Source organism: Crocuta crocuta, unplaced genomic scaffold, assembly GCF_008692635.1.
Source record: "Crocuta crocuta isolate KB4526 unplaced genomic scaffold, BGI_CrCroc_1.0 scaffold102, whole genome shotgun sequence".
Taxonomy (NCBI): domain Eukaryota; kingdom Metazoa; phylum Chordata; class Mammalia; order Carnivora; family Hyaenidae; genus Crocuta; species Crocuta crocuta.
The window spans coordinates 12957129-12978016 of record NW_027530019.1 but is presented as its reverse complement, the minus strand read 5'-3'; the positions used below and the strand labels follow the sequence as shown (position 1 = coordinate 12978016).

The 20888-nt window shown below is 49.7% G+C and overlaps 1 protein-coding gene across 1 annotated transcript in view; it reads right to left on the bottom strand.

Annotated features, from left to right (window-relative positions):
- Window positions 1-8413, bottom strand: part of PLCB2 (phospholipase C beta 2) — a 21959-nt gene extending 13546 nt beyond the window's left edge. The window contains exons 1-9 of the mRNA XM_077764375.1: window positions 8079-8413; window positions 4981-5058; window positions 4248-4316; window positions 3468-3608; window positions 3259-3338; window positions 3121-3174; window positions 2952-3027; window positions 405-505; window positions 109-275 (exon numbers count right to left, since the gene is read on the bottom strand). Coding sequence (XP_077620501.1) covers window positions 109-275; window positions 405-505; window positions 2952-3027; window positions 3121-3174; window positions 3259-3338; window positions 3468-3608; window positions 4248-4316; window positions 4981-5058; window positions 8079-8162 — 850 coding nt within the window. The 5' untranslated portion in view covers window positions 8163-8413. The remainder of the gene's footprint in view (window positions 1-108; window positions 276-404; window positions 506-2951; window positions 3028-3120; window positions 3175-3258; window positions 3339-3467; window positions 3609-4247; window positions 4317-4980; window positions 5059-8078) is intronic.
- Window positions 8414-20888: the final 12475 nt, after the last annotated feature.

The window sequence follows — 20888 nt, the reverse complement described above, 5'->3', positions numbered from 1 at the left end:
GGGGGCGGGGGGGGGGGGGGGGCGGTGCAAGAGAAAGCTGTCAGGGCTGCAGCCCGGCTACCAGAGTGGGTCAGGCCCACGGGGTGGAGGGGCTCCCTCAGTCCTCACCCCTCTGCACGTTGATTGCACTGGGCTCGTACTTGTCGATGAGGCCCCGCACTTGGTCAGGCCGCGCTGGCGGATGGAGCAGAGAGTTGAGGCGGGAGTCCCTCTGTTTCTGGTTGATGAATTTGGTCAGGTGCTCCTTGGTCATGTAGGGTTTGGCCTTGGCGTGGCTGCAGGTCAGAGAGGTCAATAGACACGAACCACTGCCTACTGCAGAGAAGCCACCTAATTCCCAGCATGGCAAGTGGGATTTTAGCCACCACCCCTTCCCCATGCCCAGCCCAGCTAAGGAAGCTCACTAGGAAGTGAAGATCTCATCTATTTCTGGCCGAGGACAGAGGCTCATGAGGAAGCTCTTGTAGACGGATTCTGGGAAGTCCTCAGGATTGATGGCATCGTTCTGGGGGGATAGTCACCTGATCATTCCCGTCCCACCTTCTCAGTGCTAAGAACCACAGACAAGGCCCAGCCCTGCACAAGGGGGCCTGTCAAACAGAGGGCTCAGGGCAGGCAGAGCAGCATCGGTACGCCGCCAAGGACCTGCTTCTCAAGGCGCGGGTTGCTGAGCAGAGAGCACGCTTAGCTGGTTTGCCTTGACCCTGAACTTGGACACCGATTAGTCCCTTGGCTGTGGCAGGATCAGAACCAAGGGATGACCAGAGCAGGGAGGAAAAGAGGTTAGGAGCAAGTGGTGCTGCTGCCAGAGCAGTGGGCTGTCTTTTTTTTATGTGGAGGACAAATTTTCCAAAAGACGCAACTTGAATGAAAACTGTGCACCGAACAGCAGAGCCCCCAAATGCACGAAGCAAAAACTGACAGAACTGAAAAGAGAAATAGATAATTCAACAGTAGTAGTTAGAGACACCAAAGAGCCCAAGGCACAACAACAAAAAAAGACAAACTGGACTTCATTCAAATTAAAAACTTGTGTGCTTCGAAGCATACCATCGAGAGAGTGAAAAAGTCCACAGAAAGGAGAAAATAATGGCACATCAAATGTCTACTAAAGGGACAACTCAACAGTAAACAGACAAATAACCCAATGGAAAGACAGGCAGTAGATTTGAATAGACATTTCTTCAAAGAAGACATGCAAATGACGAGTAAACACATGAAAAGATGCTCAATCTCATTAGTCATTTGGGAAATGCAAATCAGAACCTCAATGGGATACCACTTCACTCCCACAGAATGACTAAAACTGTAAAAAGACACACAACAAGTCTCGGTGAGGAAACTGGAACCCTCATACGTTGCTGGTAGGATTGTAAAATGGTCAGTCACGTTGGAAAACAATTCGGCAGTTCCTCAAAATGTTAAATAGACAGTTGTTAAATAAATAGTTGACCCAACTATTCTACCTCTAGGTATAGAGAATTGAAGACACATGTCCGGGCAAAATCATGCACACGAATGTTCATAGCAGCATTATTTAAAATAGCCGAAAAGTGGAAACAACCCAGATGTCATCAACTAATGAATATACATAAGCCACATGTGGTCCCTCCAAACTATGGGAAATTACTCAGCGGTAAAAGGGAATGAAGTACTGATACATGCTACAACATGGAAGAACCTTGAAACCCTTATGCTAAATGATTGAAGCCCGACACCAAAGGACACATATTGTATGATTCCATTTACATGAAATGTCCAGATTAGGCAACTTTATAGAAGTAGAAACTGAAAGTAGACTAGTGGTGTCCAGGGATTCTGTGCCTTTGCCTTCCATCCCAGAAAAACCCATTCGATGTCTTCTAGGATCATACTAGAAGGCCAACATCAGTCTCAGTTTGGAGCAGAGGGTCTGAACAAGAGAGCCAGACCATATCTGCCTAAGCCTGGATCTTGGACCCATCAGCTCCAAGCAAAGATGGGTCAGTGGGTCCTAGTGGGACACAAGGAGAGCTGACAAAGGAGCACTTAGCCAAGGTGGGAGCTCAGGAGGCAGAACAGCAGAGTGGATGTGCAGCAAGCAGTACCGGCTGCAGGGCCCACCACAGGAGCCCATTCCCACCCTCTCTCTAACCCGGTGCTTGCATTCCTATGACTGACTCCCTCAAGGGGTCACTAGCTGTGACTGGAGGGGGAGTAGTCTTCCTGGAACCCATGTGGACAGGTGATTGATAAGGTCTTAGTTTTATTTTATAACAACAATTTCTTGTTGGGGCAGTGCCCCTCATGGGCACAGGGGACTGAGATCCACTCCCCTAGCCAGGCATGAACACTGGGCTCTGGCTGCATCTGCCCAGAGGGCTCCTTTTTGCAATCCACATAAGGCCCCTCATAGGGTGACCCTGCGCACAACTTGTAATTTAACATCATTTAACCGGAAGGGGGAAAAATGTTCTCCTGCGTTAAGCTAAAGGCTGTGTCCTGGCAGCTTCAATGCTTGGTCTGTTCCCCTTCCCACACTCTGCACAACTAGCCCCTTCCCCACAGTTCAACCCCTGCAGATTGCCCCATCCCTGCTGACCTTATCTCCCTCTTCTAGATGAGAACATTCCCTCTCGACTTTCATTGCAAGGCTAGAATGGGGATGCACCCACCTTGGCTACTTGCCCTGAACACAGTCACCACCCACTGCCCACACAGCCAGCCACCCAGGAGTAGGCAGTGTAGACCAACCTGCTCTGGACCCAGGCACCTCATCCCCTTTGCCCAGGTCCTGTCTCTGTGCCTAGTATCAGAACCCGGTGCTTGAAGGTTAACTGGCTTTGGGGGCTGTTGGCCGGGCTGTGTTCTCACCCCTGCCTTCGCCGCCCTGACCAGGCCTGGCCATATTGGACTCTTGTCACAGCCAGCTCAGCTGAGAGGGGGTGGGCTGGGACGGGGGAACCACTCACCTTGCCTTTGGGGAGGTGGCAGGCACTGAGGGCAGCTTCCACCCGCTTGCGGTCAGCAGGAAACATCTGGAAAAAACTGAAGGAGCAGAGAAAGGCACCAGGCAAAGAGAGGGGTCAGACCTGGAGAGAAGCTGGGCGGAAGTGTGGGAAGAGAGTTGGGGAAACTCACTTCTTCACAGGAATCTTCCCCTCAGGATTGAGCTGCATCTTGAGCTTTACCAGGCTGGTGGGGCAGAAAGCAGCTCTTTAGGCCCTGGGGCTGGCACCTGTAACCCCGCACACCAAGGCTGGGCAGGCAGGCACTTACATTTTGTCCAGGAAGGTGCTGCGACAGGCATTGGCTGTCAGCGGGTGCTTGACGAGAGCCAGTACATCTTCAGCCCAGTTCTGCAGGACCCCAGGGCATGGCAGTCAGAACCCTGACCACACAGGTGCCCCCAACCCAGGCCTGTTTCGCAGGAAGCCCAGGCTACCCCAGGTGCCCAGCCCCAGGTTAGATGTGCCCCCAGCATGCACCTTGCCCACATTCTCCTTGTAGGAGACAAAGTTGTGGAAGGTGAGGTCCACCATGTCAGGGCCAGAAACCACAGTGAGCGTCTTTAGCAGGAAGTTGTTGTCAGGAAAGTCCATGTTGAAGACATCCCGGAGCTTCTGGCTCTGCAGCAGGTGGTGACACAGGATCAGAAGTATGCCCCCATCCCTGCCCACTGTGGCTCTCGCTGTCCCTCTCCCTCAGCACTTGAACTATGGCCACCTGGGGTGGAGTCCCATCCCCATCTGAGGAGCCATGGGCCCCAGCATCTTCCCATTCCCAACTCCAGGGGCTGGAGTGGAGATGGAGAACCCACAGGAAGAGATTAACCCAGCAGCAGGGCCTGGGAGTCCCGTGTATTTTGTTTGCCACTTTTCATTTGAAGATGAATTCTTAAGTCCCAGTCTCAGGGAATCCAGCTTCCCACCAGTCCCTTCCTCCAGTTTTCCTACTGGCGTTAGGCAAATAAATGTAGGCAAGCCAGATGGGGAGGGGGATGGGCACAAGCAATACCTCCCAGACAGTCCAGGGTGCTCTAGGGACAGGAACTGACCACACAGCATCTCTGTGTATGGTTCCCTGGTACCAAAGCTCTGGAAAGCTCAGAGCAGCCATGTCTCCCCCTCCACTCTGGGAGGAGGCCCTGCTGGCCAGCCTGGGAACTCTTCCCCTTGCTCCAGAGATTAGGCTTCCCACACCCACAGAGCTTGGCCCCATGGAGCTGGTGGCCACGCTGAGCCTGGGATGCCACTGGGCCCACCTACCTTGGGTATCTTGGCAAACTTCCCAAAGCGAGTATCCCTGATGCTGGTGATATCCAGAAATTCTATCTCCTGAAGAGTGCCCCAGTTAGGAGCAAAGAAGGGATGAGAACAAAAAAGGTCAGTCAAGAATGAAGAGCAGAGGAGGGAATTTCCAACACCCCTTCACATCTTGGTCAATTGCCATCTGTAGATGCCCAAACTATCTGGGGTGCCCTGGACCCTAGCCTTCCCTTCCCACCAATCAGGTTCTCCCTACTCATGGGAGCCTCCTCTCTTCCTCTGTCCATTCCTTCCCAGGCCATTCAAGTTACTCAGGAGCTGTGCCCTTTGGTCTTGCCCATACTATCCTGAACTCTCCCCACGTTCCCCTCCCTTCCCTCCATTCAGGTACAGAGACCCTACTTGATCTCTCTGAGCCCCAGTTTACCCAGAACCACAGGTAGAGAATCCACCTTCGGTGGCAGTTCTTTTTCCTTTCTCTCTGTCTCTCCAAGGAATGCCAAGTCTAGAACATGTTGGCCCAAAGCAGCCATGGTTGGACTGACTGCATTCTCCCTCCCAAAACAAATAGCCCCTGTCCGCAGGAAGCCCCAGAGCCCCCTCAGAGCCCCCCCTTCCAGGTCTTTCTATACTCCCTGAGCATTCACAGCTCCATCCCTACGTTATCAAAAGGCTGCTTCGACTCAACGCATCAGCAGGAGCTCAGGGCCATGGTAGGTAGGGGCTGCTTCACCTTACTCTGATATGTCCAATATAAGTAGTAGCCCTTGGGATCCACACGGAGGATAACCGGGGAGGCTATTGTAGTTTCCTGTAGACAGAAGTGGTAAAGGATGAGAAGGAAGGAAGGAAGGAAGGAAGGAAGGAAGGAAGGAAGGAAGGAAGGAAGGAAGGAAACAAAAGGCAGAAGGGGGTTAACTCTCTGCTCTGAGACTTCAGGCCAAGCTTCCCTGGCCCAGCCAGGGGTTTCAGAGCTCACCGTCTTCCCTCCACAAACCACTCCCCGCCAATCCATCCAGCTGTCCCATAGACACCAAGTCCATTCCCACCTCCAAGCCTAAGAACCCAACCCTCCCCTGCCTGAAATACCTTCAAAGAGCACCCCAAGTCTCTCCTCTTCTGAAGTCTTCCCTGAAACATGCTATAACAGTGTGTGTGTGGTTCACACACCTACAAGCCCATCCAGAAAAATCCCCAAAGGCTTGTGGACTCCAGGGAAACAAGCCTGTGCTGTAGCATAAGCTGGGCCACAAGTCTATGTGCTAGCCCAGGAGTTTACTGCTCCGTGTTTGCTGAAGAACTGGTGAATGGCTCTAAATTTGTGTTCCAGTCACAGAGCACATAGGCTGTCTTACATTTTAATCATCTTCATATGCATATGCAGCAAGATAATAAAATTGAAGTTTCCAATAAGGCATGATAGTTGCTGTACACCAAATCACACCAAATGCAGAATTTACAAAGGAAATGGTCAAAACAAGGTTCTCGGGTCAGTGGTGGTTAGAGTATGGGGGAAAAAACACTTTGGGAGGGGACTAATTTTAGAGAAAGCTGTGTTGTGAGCTCTATTCCCTTCCCTCCCAAAGGGAGGGTTGGGGGGAGTGCCTGGCCCCTCACTTTAAATCTAGTGAGGGGTTTCAACTGTACTTAGAAAGCGTTGGCCACTCCTGCAGTTGTGGGGCAAAGCAGACTGGGATCTGACTCCTGTCCAGGAAATTGAATGTCAGAGGCATTGGGACGCTGGTTGTGCTAGATGGACCCAAACTTCAGAATCTGTTGGGGCAGTGAACACAAGAGTGTGTGCTGGGGTCCAGAGAAAGCCTACGGGAAAGAGGGGCAGAGTCCAAAACTACAGGAAACTGAAGGTGGTATCTGGATTCCAAGGGGCTGAGGAAGTAATTTTGAGTGACCTTCTGAAATATAGATGGCAGAAGCACCCTTACATAAGGGACCACCAGCTCAGCGGGTCTCCTCACTTTTAGGAGAATCCTCCAAAGTGTCCACTAGAGAAAGAATAAACCTAACATTCTTCCATGCTCAGAAAGCATGAGCCAACTGATGATAGCACCTGTTCATGAAGGACTTTGGCACCCCTCTCCCTCTTCTCTCCCTGCACCCCATAGTAGGGAGGGCTTGGTGGAAGATCAGGAAATCCTGCCTTTGCAGAGCATGTGTAGCCCACCTAAAACCATTCCTAGAAGGGGGAGGGCAGAAGGTGTCATCCAAAGTAAGATGTGAGTTTTGAATTATAACTAGTTTCCGAAATAAGATTGGGTTTTATGAGAAGAAGTGACCATAGAATTGTCTGTTCCCCAAGAGCAGATGGAATGTCTTGTGACTGGCTGAGTTTCCTTCCGTGGGCAGGAGAAGTTTCTCCCACCAAATACATTGTCAAGGGACCATGGGAGGCAAAATTAAGTGGGGAGTTGATTACATCTTTTGCATTGTGCTCAACGAAGAACAGGACGCAACGTACTCAAGTCAGCGGTCAGTTGGGCTAAAGGCAGTCTGAACAGAGCCCTATCTCACAGGTGCATGTGCTCCATGACTAGGCTTGGGAGAGTCCTGCTTGTGGAGGTCAGGATCCGAGGTCATGCCGTGCCCTGCCTCAGGGAAGGGAGTGGGGCAACCAGCTACAAGTGTAGCCAGTGGGGTTTCCAGGTACTGGCTTGCAGAGAAGGCCAGATAGTGTGTCCCCACCCCTAATGACCCTCTGCCCAGTCAAGTTACACACACTTCCCAGAGGAACCGAGAGAGGCCACTTCACTTTTCATTCTGAGCCACTTCCCCCATTCCACAGTCTCCTGGGACATGTCACCACCATGCCACATCCCCCACACCACTCCTAGGGAAGCAGAAAGCATCTAGCCAGGGGCCTCCTACCCATAGTCATGGCAACCAGATTATTCAGCCTGATGTAGAGCCGCGGGCTGCCTTAACTCACAGACCCAGGACCCCCTCATCCCACCTGTAAGGAGAACGAACCAGCCCTATGGGCCCCCCCACCAACACACACCCCTGAGCCTTCCAGTTCCCTTCCTGGGACCAGCCCACTGTGGCTTCAATACTGGGCCTATCAAACAGCCTCACGAAGGACCCCAAATTGTTCTTCTCACTGCCCAAGAGAATCCCTGGCCTGTCGCAACACATTTTCAGGGGCCAGGAAGACTAGAATCTGGGAAGCAGGCCCCAGCCTGGGAAGGCACAGATGGTGGAAACAACGATACAAGGCAAAGCAGTGGTTTCCCCCTTTCCTTGCAGACAGGGAGCCCGGCTGAAAACCCCCAGCAGAAGCAGAAGTCAATCAGTTCCCTCCCAGCAGAAGCCTCCAGTTCTCACTTAGGGTCCCCCCGCCTTGTGTGGCTGCCCCACAGCAGCTCAGGGAAGAGTGGGGCTCCCCTGAGCCAGGGCAGGACCAGATGGGGAGGAGCAAGAATGCTTCGGGCCCTGCCTCAGCTCTGGGGCACTTTCCTCCCACTGATGCTGAGACCGGGAACCACAAATCTTGCTTGTCTCAGGGGCTCTGGCGAAGGACAGACCCAAACCCAAAGAAACTCTCTCCCGTGACCACCCAGGCAGCCCCTCCTTTTCTTACACCCGGAGACGGAGACGGAGCCCTCACCCAGTCAGTCCAGGGACAGATGCTCGGGGGCACACACGCTTAGCCCCAGGTTTGTTTATCCAGGCCGCCGTGTCAGCTGCCTGGCCAAACCGCACAGGCGCCTGGTCCCCGCAGACATAAACCAACCCACCCACCCCAACAAGGTCCCTGACAACTGGGTTCCCACCACTCCAAGTGCCCCAGCAGCCCACGGCCCCTGCCCCACTCACATCATCCCATTTGATGAAGCGCTCCCCTTGGCTCAGATAAGCCTTCACCCTGGGAGGCAGCAGGACAGGGTTGAGCAGAGACATGCTGCTAAGCGTCCCTCTTTGGAGAGGCTGGACAGGCACGCGTGGGTAGGAGGAGGGAAGGAAGGAAGGCCGGCGGGAGGAGAGCCAGGCTGGGCTCACATGGCACCCGCCCTGAGTGGGTCCGGAAGTCTGGAGACTCTTATAGCCCACGGGCGGCAGCGGCTGGGGGCAGAGCTGAATGCTCTGGCCAGAGGCCCATCTGTCTTTTAAATCGGTCTCCTCCCCCCTGCCTTCACTGGGGGGTTGTGGTCACTGCTCCTGCCCAGGGAGGTTAGGCTCCCCTCCACTAAGCCCCCGCCCTCACCCTGTGCCTCAGCACTTCCTGCACAGGGCTTCCTTCTCTGTGCTGTTCAGGACTGAGGGGCGGGTCCTCAGAACTGGTCACCTTGGAGCTGGGGGCCTCAGTCCCGGGAGTAATCTCTGGTCAGATGCCGCTGAGGAGCTGGAGAAGGAACAATGTGGAGACCCCTGGGGAGGCTGTTGTCCAAGCTGGGCCTGAGGAGAGGGTGTAAGGAGCTCCCCAGGGGAAGGGACCGCCACAGAGGTGGGCTCTAAAGCATAGGAGTCTCACCCCAAGGCTGAGGAGGCTAGGACCACCCTGGAGGCGGGAGTTGAGGCTGGGGTGGGGCCCAGCTGGGATTTGGTGTTTTGAATAAGCAAAGTTTGCTGAATGCCCCAGGCTCTTCTTTCTCAATGCTTCCTCCCATGAAAATGAGGTACAAGTGAGGCAATCAGGCCCCTCACAGGCCAAACATGCCTCCTCTTGGCCCTGTGGGCCTGGTACAAGTCTAGAATCCCCACAAACCAAACAGGACTCCACACACAGCAGCCCTTGTCACCAGCCTCCCCTGTGCTGTCTTGCCCAGCTCTCTGCTCTGTGCGCAGGGCCGGGGTGAAAACACCAGGGGACAGGAGGCTGCTCGGAGAGGCCCCAGTGCTGGCTGCCTACTGAGGGTACACGGACCTGACACCAACACCACCTGGGCCCTGGGAGCTCAGTCCCAGCCTCGCTCAGCCAGCCCACTTCCTCTTGCCTAACCTGCTCCTCTTTATCACTCTTCTTAGCTAAGCTGGGGGAACAGGGAGCTCTGCCCAGGACTTCCTTCCCCTCTGAGGGCCTGGCTTTCTGCCCCAGGGCCCACTGCGAGCCTTTGTTCCACCCCCTAACAACCGTGGGGCCCTCACCCAGGCCCTAGAACTGCCTCTGCTGGCCAGTCTGGGCCAGGGCAGGAGGATGGGGGCCACTGAGGGCTGGAGCTAAGGGGATTCCTAGCACAAAACCAATTCCGGGAAAAGTGATTCTAAGGCCACCCAGGGTAGATCCTGTAACAAGGCCTGACAGCCTGTGGAAGCAGTTCTGGAACCCCTCTGTGCTTTCATGCCCCTTTGCCTTCAGGACTCATCCTCCGTCCCCTCCCTCCAAGCCTTCTGTCTGTCATCAGCCCTCCCTCCAGCCAGCCCTGGGCCCCTCTGGGGCCCCTGCAGTTCCCATTCTCTCCCTGGGATCAGGTTCTTGCTTGGTCTGCTTGAATGCATTTTGCAAGTAAAATCCTTGCCCTTTCCCAAAGACCCTACACCTGTCACCTGCAGCCACCTCTGGTCCTGCACCCAAGCCCCTCCCTCTTGTCTGCCTGGAAGGACAATCCCCTCCCTCTCCCTCAGCCTGGGAAGAGACAAGAGACAGGTTCCTTTCACTTTATGAGACTGGGGGTGCCACAGGAAGGCGGGGACTTCAGTACTCCTTACTCGGATTCTTTCAGTCTTGGGCTTTGAAGGTTGAGGCTCTAATCCACAGAATAAAGCCTCACCCATCTTCTCCCGGTGGTGGCAGTGCCTGGACCCAGTTCTTGAGACCCTCGACCGTAGCTTCAGTGGGGCCTGTATTCTCCTGCCTTCATCCTACCTAGTGGCCCTCAGAATGCAAGAAGTCCACATAGCAAGGAGAGCCAGGAAAACCTTCGTCAAAGAGGACTTTTTTTCCTTTTAAAAATACATTTAGGTTTCCTAAAATGTGAACTGACAAAGAAAAATAACGTGTAAATAATGGTAGAGTGATACGGAGAAAATCAGGGAGGTCACATGAATAACCAGTTTGGGAAATGTGGCTCCTGGGCTGAGCTGAGTCCCAGGCACCCCACGCTGGCTGCCAATCTCACCCTCCAGGGCAGAAGGTAGAAGGGCGAGGATGCCCCCTACTGGGTGCACTGGAAAGCATGTGCCTCCTAGGGAAAGGCTGGGGATCCCGGGGAAAGCAGACTGTCAGGGAAGTCACTGGAGGGTCTGTGTCATGGTGACTCATGGAGACATGTTTGCTGGGGAGTTTGGCATGTGTGAGCTTTGGCAGTGAGAAAGTACACTCAACATAATGCCTCCCAAGGAGATGATGGTGCCTACAACCCAGGAGGCAGGTCTCGAATTCTCTTGCTCACTTGGCAGTTTTGTGTGGGGACCTTGTGTTGTGGCTTTCCAACCTGTTCATCAGTGAAGATTAGTAGTGGAAGTTAAACTCCAATCTTCAGATGAAATTGGTTTCTTACCTGATGCCATGACTTACGTGATAAAGCAGCAAAGTTTGAGAGCCTGGAGGCCTACAGTGCATTTTAGGCCAATGGGTAGCTACTTTTGGAATGAAGATGCCTTGGTTGGTGCATTCTCTGGGCCCTATTTCCCAGTCTGTTACAGGGAGCCACACTCAAACTCCATGAACCCAGCCACTTACTAGCTGGTTTATCTTGTGATACTTAACCTTCCTGTGCCTCCATTCTCTCACCTATAAAACAGGGATCATAATACTTCCAATGGTTGTTGTAAGGATTCAGTAATACGTATATAAAGTACTTAATATGATACCTGCACAAGAGCTCCATAGTATTGTTATCATTATTTATTATTATTATTTATTAGCAGACACTGGCAGGGGAAATATAATTTCTCATTACTTCCTCTGCAGTATATATGCTGTTCTTTTCACAAGTATCTTCACTGACTTGCTTTTTGGATTCCTTTTTTTTGCCCCTCAGCAGTTTGTGTGATCCAGGGGCTCACCCACCTTCCCAGGGGTACTCCTGGTTATAGACTTGATGCAGGTGGTCTGCTATTCAAGTGGGCGGCCTGAACTCATGAAGTCATGAGCATGACGACTCAAATCATAGACAAGTGCCAACCTCCCACCACCTTTAACCACCACAGCCTCCACAGCCAATGAAGCAGGTGTGAGAGTGAGGAGCTGTCCATCAGTCCAGCTGAATGTCCGGCTGTGGCTCTGGATCCAGCCACCCTCTACACACTGAGAGCTAGATGTGGGTGGAGGCCCAGTATAAGGCTGGGAGGTTCTGATCCCTTGGGGAGGAGAGGAGAGCTTGTTAAGAGTTCTCCACAGAAGCCCAGGAGGAAGACATTGCCTGTCCTCCCATGCCAAGCCCTTCTGGAAACGCAAAAGGAACCGTCTGGGACTTACAATAAGTCCCATGGGTGTTTCTCCTTGAAGTGCCATTTTGGATCAAAGTTACCTGAAGGTATAGCTGAGGGAACACTTGACCCAGCCTCAAAAACCCAAATTTTAGTCTCAACCAGAGCTGTGAGGTTTGCTGTGAAGTCTTGACATTTTACCTGAGCTCCCCGATCCATTAAACTTTTGATTATTTCTAAGATTCCTTCCAACTCTAAAAAAATCTCTTGAAAGGGCAACCTCGTCACTTTAATCTCCCGCCTTTCCTCCGAGAGGTGACAAACCTAGAGTTTAGAGCTGTAGATGGCAGGAAAAGATTGTCTCCTACCCCAGTAGGATGTTATTGGACACAGTATTTATATTCTCTGCCTCTGTTTATCTATCCGTGAAATGGACGAGTTTTTATAATTGTGATGGAAGTAAGTTAGATGATGTCCTTCTCCAGGTGGGCCTGGTGCACTGCACACAAGGAATGCCCTCAGAGCTGACTGGTGGCTTCGTCCTTGCCCCTGTGCTGGCCCACCTTTTTATCAGGGCCTGGGTAAAGCCACAGTGCACAAGCCCCTCACCTTTGTGAATAGCAAGAAGCCAGTGAAAACAGGGAATATGTTGGGAGATACACTCAGGACCCCAGAACATCCTAGCGTGCTCAAGCAACAGCCTCAACCTCACAAGGTAAAATGAACAGGGCTTAACTGAGAGATCCGGGCTTGGCTCCAAGGCACCAACTGTACAAGGACAGGGTGGGGAAGTGGCGGCTTAGCGGAAGCATGTGTGAATAAAACTGAGGGTTTTCGCTCACAGCCAAGTCCATAGGAGTCAAATGAAAAGCTGCTAACTAAGCGGACAGACGCTTGGGCTGCTAAATTGAAGTCAAGTACTGAGCCCAGTGATTCTCCATCTTGATATTAATCAGAATTGCCCGGGAAGCTCTGGGAACACCATGAAACGTGCTGCATCCAGACCCTCTTATTCAGGACCTGGTATGGGTGGATGAGGAGAGGGAAGGAGAGTGAGGAGTCTGGATTTCTAAAGAGTTTCGTCCTTGGTTCTGGTGTGCAGCCAGGGCTCGAGAACCAAGAGAGACTCAGCCCATGCTCATTCTTGGCATGCATGTCAGACCACAGCTGATGTACTCAGGACCCCAGTTTAGGTGGCTTTATCATGGGGAAACACACAAGCTAGAGAACACTTGGTGAGGGGCAGCCAGCATGTAGGAAGCACACAACATACGGCGAGGACTGTTAGAGTCCATGAGGTCCACCTTCAGATGGTTAGACTTGTTCTCTGAGGTCCTAAAGGTTAGATCTTAGGTGACCTTAGGCCTTAGATCTTAAGGTCAGGCTTCTCATGAAAAATCATGAGACAGAGATTTGCAGAAAGTTTATTGGGGGGTGCTCCCAAAAAGTAACACAGCACACCTGACTCCAGATTGGGGAAGGGGGTGGGCAGGGAGGGGAGAAATTGGTCAATGATACAGTCACAACAAGGGACACCTCCACAGGTTTAGGGTTGAGGTAAGTTGAGATGGCCCCAATTGAGGCAAGAGAGCTGGTCCTTTGAAGCCCTACATTGGCCAGATACATTTTCCCTAGGAAGGGCTCATGAAGTCAGGCAAGTCGGCTTCTTTTGGTGGCTTAAGGAAATGCCCAGGAAGAGAATCATTTGTCAGCTATTAGCAGCCAACATTTCTGGCAACCTGGGGATAGATAGGCTTCTCTGTCCCAAATGGAGGATCTGGGTAATGCATCACAGCAACGATAGCAAAACCTACTTTGCACAGCTCAGACCTATTTGCTCCACATGCTAAGCTCACTCTACCTGGAATAACTCTTCAGGATTCTGGTGATTGCTTTCCCTGGGAAACTTACATGAAGGTTACTGGAATCAACTATAGCCCCTACTACTGCAGCTTGTCTTGGTGACATAACTGATATTCAGTGTTCCCCACTTCCCAGCCATTACCCATTCTAGATTCTCTTTACCTTCAGCTTGTACCTCTATAGGTCTAGGTGGTTTACCTGGTCAGATGACTGAGATCCTCATTCCTAAGTGATCTGAGCCCCTAATCACCATGTCCTTCTCAAACCATGCTGCTGAATTTGTCTACTTATCATCAAAATTGGGCAAGTGCGTACCAAGAGATACCCTAGTGGATGGCCTTGGTGCCAAACATATTCTTTCCTGACCCCACTGTAGCAGCAAATCTATCTCTTCCAAAGGAGGATGGTCAAGGACCTCTGGGAAGATGGGACCCTTTTTTTACCTACTGGTCTCTTGGCACAAGGAGTCTGAAGGAGAGAAAGCAGTCACACTTAAAGTTTATGGGATTCTTGATCTGTCCCTTGGTAGAAGTGTTCTACCTCTGGGAACCAGATTCTTTAAACCTAGAGAGCCTGGAACTGTAGGAACAGGAACCACAAATTTCCCCGAAAAGAGTCGCTGGAAGTGATGATAAGTGGTTATTTCTACTTTCACCCCTTGTTTCCTAGACCTCTGTATCATACCCATTGGGAAATAGCACCTTATTATGGTTATTGAATAGGGTGCATACTTCATCCTGAAGCGTGGTGTCCCATCATCTTTAAAACGGTCCTTCAGCTACACCTCTGGAAGACTATTCTTTTACTCTATCAGCTCTATTCACCAGTGGGTGGCCAAGTATGTGGTAGGTTCAGAAGACCCCAAGATCCTATATCCACTCTTTTTCTGTAACGTGGGACTCTTGTTATGTGAGATTCCATGTCAGGAAATCAAATCTCTTTAAGCCCTCAAGGAGTGGTGCTGGTTGAGGCCTCTAGCAGGAAAGAGAAATCAATATTCAGAACATGCTGATTCAAGTAAAGATTAATCACCAAACTTTCCAGGGAAGAATAGTTGACTTGGCAGGTTGCTGGCAGGTTGAACATTTGGCAGCAGCAGTTGCTAGATCAGCCTTGGTGAGTGGGAGTTAATTTGGTTGGGCCCATCCCTACAACCATATTCAGTATGTCTGTGTGTAGCCTCCATCTATGCCAACATGGCCACTTTATCCATGTGCTCATTGTGCCGCCCTGAGTGGTTGATGACAGAGGCTAGCAAACATTAACCAGCCAACTCATTGTATCCATTTGGTTATTCAGTGTCTCCTCTGTGGTGGATGCTCTCAGATGGGCATTAACATGCACTGTATAGGTCTTCACACTTTGTGCTCGCTCTGATAGATACACCAACATGCCTTTCCCCAAGACCTTCTTGTTTCTAGTCTCCCAATGTTGCTCTTTCTAGGCCGCTGATCAACTAATCGAGCCCATTTGCCGCAGCCCATGATCCTATACAAAATGTTATATAGAGGCACTCTTCCGGGGAGCTGTGATGAGTCAGGTACCCAGAGATCAATATAATTCAGACACTGCATGACCTTAAAATGTTTGGCTATTTCACTTTCTCCAGTGTACAGTTACCCAAGTAAATGTCCATGGGTCCCTTTGGGGAAGGACTAGTGAAATCATTGCTGTATTGCCATAGTATTACAAAAGCCTTCCCCCTAGAGACCTAACCACGCCTTCAGTCAGCAGGTTCTAGATCTGAAAATTGAATCAGGTCTGGAAACTGGACAAGGTCTTGTGACTTTTCATTAGGGCAACTGCCATCGATCTCCTGGCCTTTAACTCTTGATTTCTTTTCATTGTATAGCTCAGCAATTTTGTATATATGTGGTCTATAGATCCTTGGAGGTCCTTGAAACCATTTCAGAGATTTCACAAGGTCAAAATATTTGCATTATAATACTAAGATGTTATTTGCCTTTTTAACTGTATAGACATTTGCACTGATAGTGTAAAAGCAAAGGTAAATAAATCTTCTGGCACCTTAATAAACCAAGGGAGTGGAAGCAAACTGTTCTTTAAACAGTTTATTCCTTTCTATTATGGAAGACAGACAGAAAGAGAGAAAGAAGAAATAAAGGAGACAAAAAGGATGGAAGAAGGGAAAAAAGGAAGAAAGAAGAAGAATCCATTTCACTTAATAATGCCCTTAATGAAAAAACAATTACTATGCTATAGAAGAAAAGAGAGAGAGAGAGAGAAAATAATGTCCTTAATGAAGCAATAACAATTGCTAAAATTTATTAAATCATGACCTTTAAATACATGTCTTTTAAATATTCTCTGTGATTGGGGCACCTGTCTGGCTTAGTCAGTGGAGTGTGCAACTCTTGTTCTTCAGCTTGTGGGTTCGAGCCCCACATTGGAAGTAAAGACTACTTTTAAAAAATCTATTTAAAAATAAAAATAAGCGTGCCTGAGTGGTTCAGTCAGTTAAGCATCTGACTTCAGGTCAGGTTATAATCTCATAGCTCATGAGTTCAAGGCCCATGTCGGACTCCGTGCTAACAGCTCAGAGCCTGGAGCTAGTTTCGGATTCTGTGTCTCACTCTTCTCTCTGCCTTTCCCCTGCTCATACTCCGTCTCTGTCTCTCTGTCTGTCTGTCTCTCTCAATAGTAAACATTGAAAAAATTTTTAAATAATCTAAAACTAAAAATAAATTTTCTCTGTGGCTAAATGTAAAGTACTGTACCGCACACAGAAGTAATGGGTCTCTTGGGCACCTGGATGGCTCAGTCAGTTAAAGTCTGACTCTTGATTTTGGTTCAGGTTTTGATATGCTTCGTGAGATCAAGCCCTCATGTCAGACTCTGAGCTGACAGCACAGAGCCTGCTTAGGATTCTTTTTTTCCTTCTCTCTCGCTTCTCCCCCTCTTGCACTCACTCCCTCTCTCAAAATAAATAAATAAACATTTAAAAAAAAGTGATGAGTCTCTCTTATGAACCACAGTGCAAATGAGTCACCAGCTGAACTAACCCATTTTTTCACAGAACACTATTTTCACTCAAAAGAATAACAGACAGATAAACTCTGGTCATTAAGACTTGGTTATTTGGCAGATGTTTTCTCAAATTCAAACCAAGTAAGCCTGTCATAGTATTTACTAATGATAAAATTTGAGCTTTTCAGCGAAAATTAGAATTTTAGAAAATTTGCATGCACTATCATGAGTTGATCGATTCTCATACATAAACTTTTTCTGATACTAACAAATATAACTTTTACTATCCTCTAATGAATTGTATCAATATTTGAAAGATCTATATAATCCAATGAACCAATATTTTCCAAATGACTGAAACAGGATATTATAAAACCCTGCATGGGTAACAGAGCCATTCATAGCACAGGGCAGATACATAGACTTTAATAAGATTGAGCACAACAAATTCATTGATATAGTTTCAGATTCTACATTGCAACTACCATTTAAGAAAATACTACTTGTTGAGTTCTGGTGTAGTCTCAAATTATGTGAAAAGGCTATTAAAATGCTTCTCTCTTTCCCAATTACATATCTGGGTCAGGCCAGATTTTCTTCATATATTTTAACCAAAACAACATATTACCAGTAGAAGCAGATATGAGAATCCAGCTGTCTTCTATAAAGCCATACTTAAGAGAGTTACAAAATTATATTAAGAAAAGCCACTCTTTTATGTAGTTATTTTCATAAAAATGCACTACTGATGTTAACATATTATGGGCTAATTATTTTTTTAATGTTTATTTTTGAGAGAGAGGGAGAGTGGTGAGGGGCAAAGAAAGAGGGGGACAGAGGATCTAAAGCGGGCTCTGTGCGGGGCTCAAACCCCTAAACCACAAGATCATGACCTGAGATGAAGTCGGATGCTTAATTTAACCCACTGAGCCACCCAGGTGCCCCTGGGCTAGTTATTCTTTAATGAGTTGATAAATACTTTACACATATTTCAGTCTTATTTCTAATATGGCAAGTGTCAATAGATATAATCCATATAAACAAAAGCTCTTTGGAGATGACAGTTTTCAAGAGTGTAAAGTGATCTTGAGACTCAAAAGTTTGAGAACCACTGGTATCAGTGGAGCAAAACCATCAATGGCTGCCCACCTAGCTTGGCCCAGGGATGCTATGTTCTATTCACCAGCTGCCTAGCTCTACTGTCAGGACCCTCCACTGCCACTCCTACTGGCTGCTCACCACAGTAGTTGTGCCAACCTCTGGCTTCTACCATTGCATGGTCCTATCATTCCCATCGCTGTCAAAGAGCCAATCCTGTAGCAGCCTCTTACTGTCAGCCCTGGCCTACAAAGGACGGCCAAACAGCTTCTCCCAGTGCATTCCCCTTTGCTTTGATAACCAGAGTATCCTCTGGGCTTTCCTGTGGAACTGAAGAGGGTTTCTTGCCTTATATAGAATACCGACTTATAGCAGGCTCCCTTCTTTGAGCTTTTGGAAGCCTTCCTCCTACTTCTGCTATGGCATTTCTGGCATTTTCTTTTCCCTTGGCCGGCCATTGCCTTTCCCCTGTCTCCCAGGATCCATGTCAGGGTATTAAATCCTATTTCACCTGAGAGTGCTTCCATATCAATAAACTCTCTCTCTCTCTTTTTTTAAACTTAACATTCAGACTTGGCTCCCCATTGATGCAGCCTGTACATCTTCTCCTGGCTCATGCCAGCACAACTTGGCTACGTTTGTAGCTCCTTTGCAGGTATCGTCCTCTTCCTTTCCTAGCAGGCTCCTGAACATCTCTGGCTGGGTTTTGTTGCAGCTTGGCCCTTATGAGTTGGTCTTGTAGGCCAAGAGAGAGAGGCAGCTTCCTTTGGCCCCTGAGAGCCATTTCCAGAGACAGTGGAAGCTATGAACCATCAGTAGCCAACACTCCTGGCAGCTGGAAGAATGAGTGCCTCCGCCCCGATCTGAGGGTACCCGCAATCATCAGAGAAAATCATCAGAGATGAATTTCAGCTCTGCCTATGAGGCAGAGTAGAGCAGGGATCAGAACCTAAGACCTTTGAGTCAGAAAGGCTCAGGTTTGAATTCTATCTAGCTATGTGACCTGGGGCAAGTTACTTAACTTTTTTGAGGCTCTTTCTTCATCTCCAGCATAGAGATAAATAGTAACTACCTGATAGATTGATATGAGACAATGAGATGAGGAACCTAAGTGCTTAATACAGTGCCAGCACATCATAAGGGCATGGATGTTGCTACTGTTATAACCGGTCAGACCTTTCCAAAGCTGAAAAGGCTGCCTTATGGAACAGACAATAATGTACATTATCATGGAGAGTCTTTTAGCTGTCGCTGCAGAGGGCTCCACAGAGATGTTGTGGAGGAGGCTCTAGGATCCATGGGAGTATTCACAAAAGATGACCTTGGGGGCCCACTCTGTCTCCAAGCTGCCCTGATGCTCTGATTTCTCTGACTCTGCTTACCCTTGGTGGGGGAGAGGCACTTAGAGAAGCGTATTCACTTTCAGGCCACTAGGGGGCCATTTAGTTGCCTGCAACAGGAATACACTAATGGTTTCTTAATGGCTCAGGCACCAGGGAGATCAGGCTCAATTATATCTGAAAGCATTTTGAGTTCCTAGGGTAAAAGACACTATGTAAATCCAGATAATAAATAGGGATTATTGATGACAGGTTAAAGAATCTGGCACTGTTTCGTTTGGAGAAGAATAGGGTGAGAGGAATTGAATAAGGGCTTTGAGTATATGTATTCCTTAACATAGAGAAGAATGACATACTGTTTTCCTACCCCACTGGGAACCAAGCAAGAAGAAAGTTTACTTTGCAACAGAAGAAATACGGAGTGCATTCAAGAAAGAGGATGGAAGGAGGCTTTGGTTTGGCCTTACCTGGAATCTTTCAAAATAATTCACCCTAGTATAGTTCATCTGATCAGTTCTGCCAGGAAGACCAGAAAGCAGGGAAGAGAAGAGAGGACAACATCCAGAAACAATTCAGAGATTTTAGCTTAACAAGTCACCCTGCAGTGGGGGGCTCTGGCCATCCCGGGAGCAGGATGGGGAAGGAGTAGTTGTCTTTCCCCCATCAACCCACAAAAGGCAATAAACTTTCCAAAATTTGGTGTCCTTAAAATCAGGAAGCACAAAGCCAGGCTATTCCTGGAGATAGCATCCAGTTGACCACCGCTAGTGACAGACTCACACCTGGATCTCAGGAATGAGAGAGAGAGAGAGAGGCTGGGTTATAGACCTGTGGTTTAAGCAGCTGATCAGCACACTTAGCTCTGGTAGCCACATGACTTCTGTATGGCTGAGGTAGCAGAGCACCAGTGCTGGGGAGGACCTTCCTTATAAAGGGGCAGGTGTTCAGAAGGCAGAGGTTCCTGTCGGGGGAGGAGGGGACATGGGTAGGGCATAGAGGGTCCTGCCCCACAGAGCCGGAAGCCAGGAGTCAGGCTCACACATGCTGGGAAGGAGGAGGTCACCCGCAGGAACCCCGGCACCACCACAGCCCTCTGCCCACACACCCTCACACACACACAGTCTCACATACCCATTAAGACACCCAGGCAGTCCGCACACCCAGCTCTGGGAACACAGGAAGTAGAATTCAAGGAGGAGGGAACCAGAAATTCTCGAAATCCTTAAACAGAGGGGAGTGGGGAAAACAGAAGGCAAGAGAGAGGAAGACAGAAGGACGAGGAAGGCACAGGGGAAAGCGGCTACTGAGAGTCCGAGCTTGGCAAGGGGACGTTGGCACCGACCAGACTGGAGGAAGGACAAACCTCACAAAAGAAGGGGGACGGAGTTGGGGGAGGGGAGAAGGCGAGAGGGGGCAACAGCCCAGACTCTGAGGCCCAGGGGGGATCAGAGAGGAGTAAAGCTCTGAGAGCCACACTCCACCGGTTCAGTGCGGTCCCTTGAGTCCAAATCAAGCCCAAAGCTGGGAGTCGGGCGCCCCAAAAAGCGGGCTCTGGAACCTGTTGAGAACTTCAGGACTAAGATAGGCGAGTCGGGAGAGTCCAGCTCAGCACGTGGTTCTGTCCCAGAAATTTCGAATGGTCTACGCAGCCTGACTCCGGGCTCTAAGAGAATAAGAGAGGGAATCGGAAAGATTTCAGCACCGCTCCAAAGCCCAGCCCGGGAGGGTGGTGGGGAGTAGGGAAGGGGCGCGACCAGCTGTGACCACAGTGAGTGTTCCGGGCTGCTTAGCTGCCTGCGCAGGACGTGGGCCAGGTTTGCTAGGAGTGAAGGGGTTCAGGAGACCTGTCCGGAGGGCACGTGGAGGGGGTATCGGCCGAGAGCATGAGCCTGAGCGTGGTATCACCCCCCCACTCTGGGGGGTATACTGAGGCCTGGGGGCCGCAGCCGTTATTGCTCTTCCATTTGTCACTTCGGACAGTGGGGAGCGAAGGGCAGAGGCGCCGGAGTTGACAGCTCGGAGCTCCGAC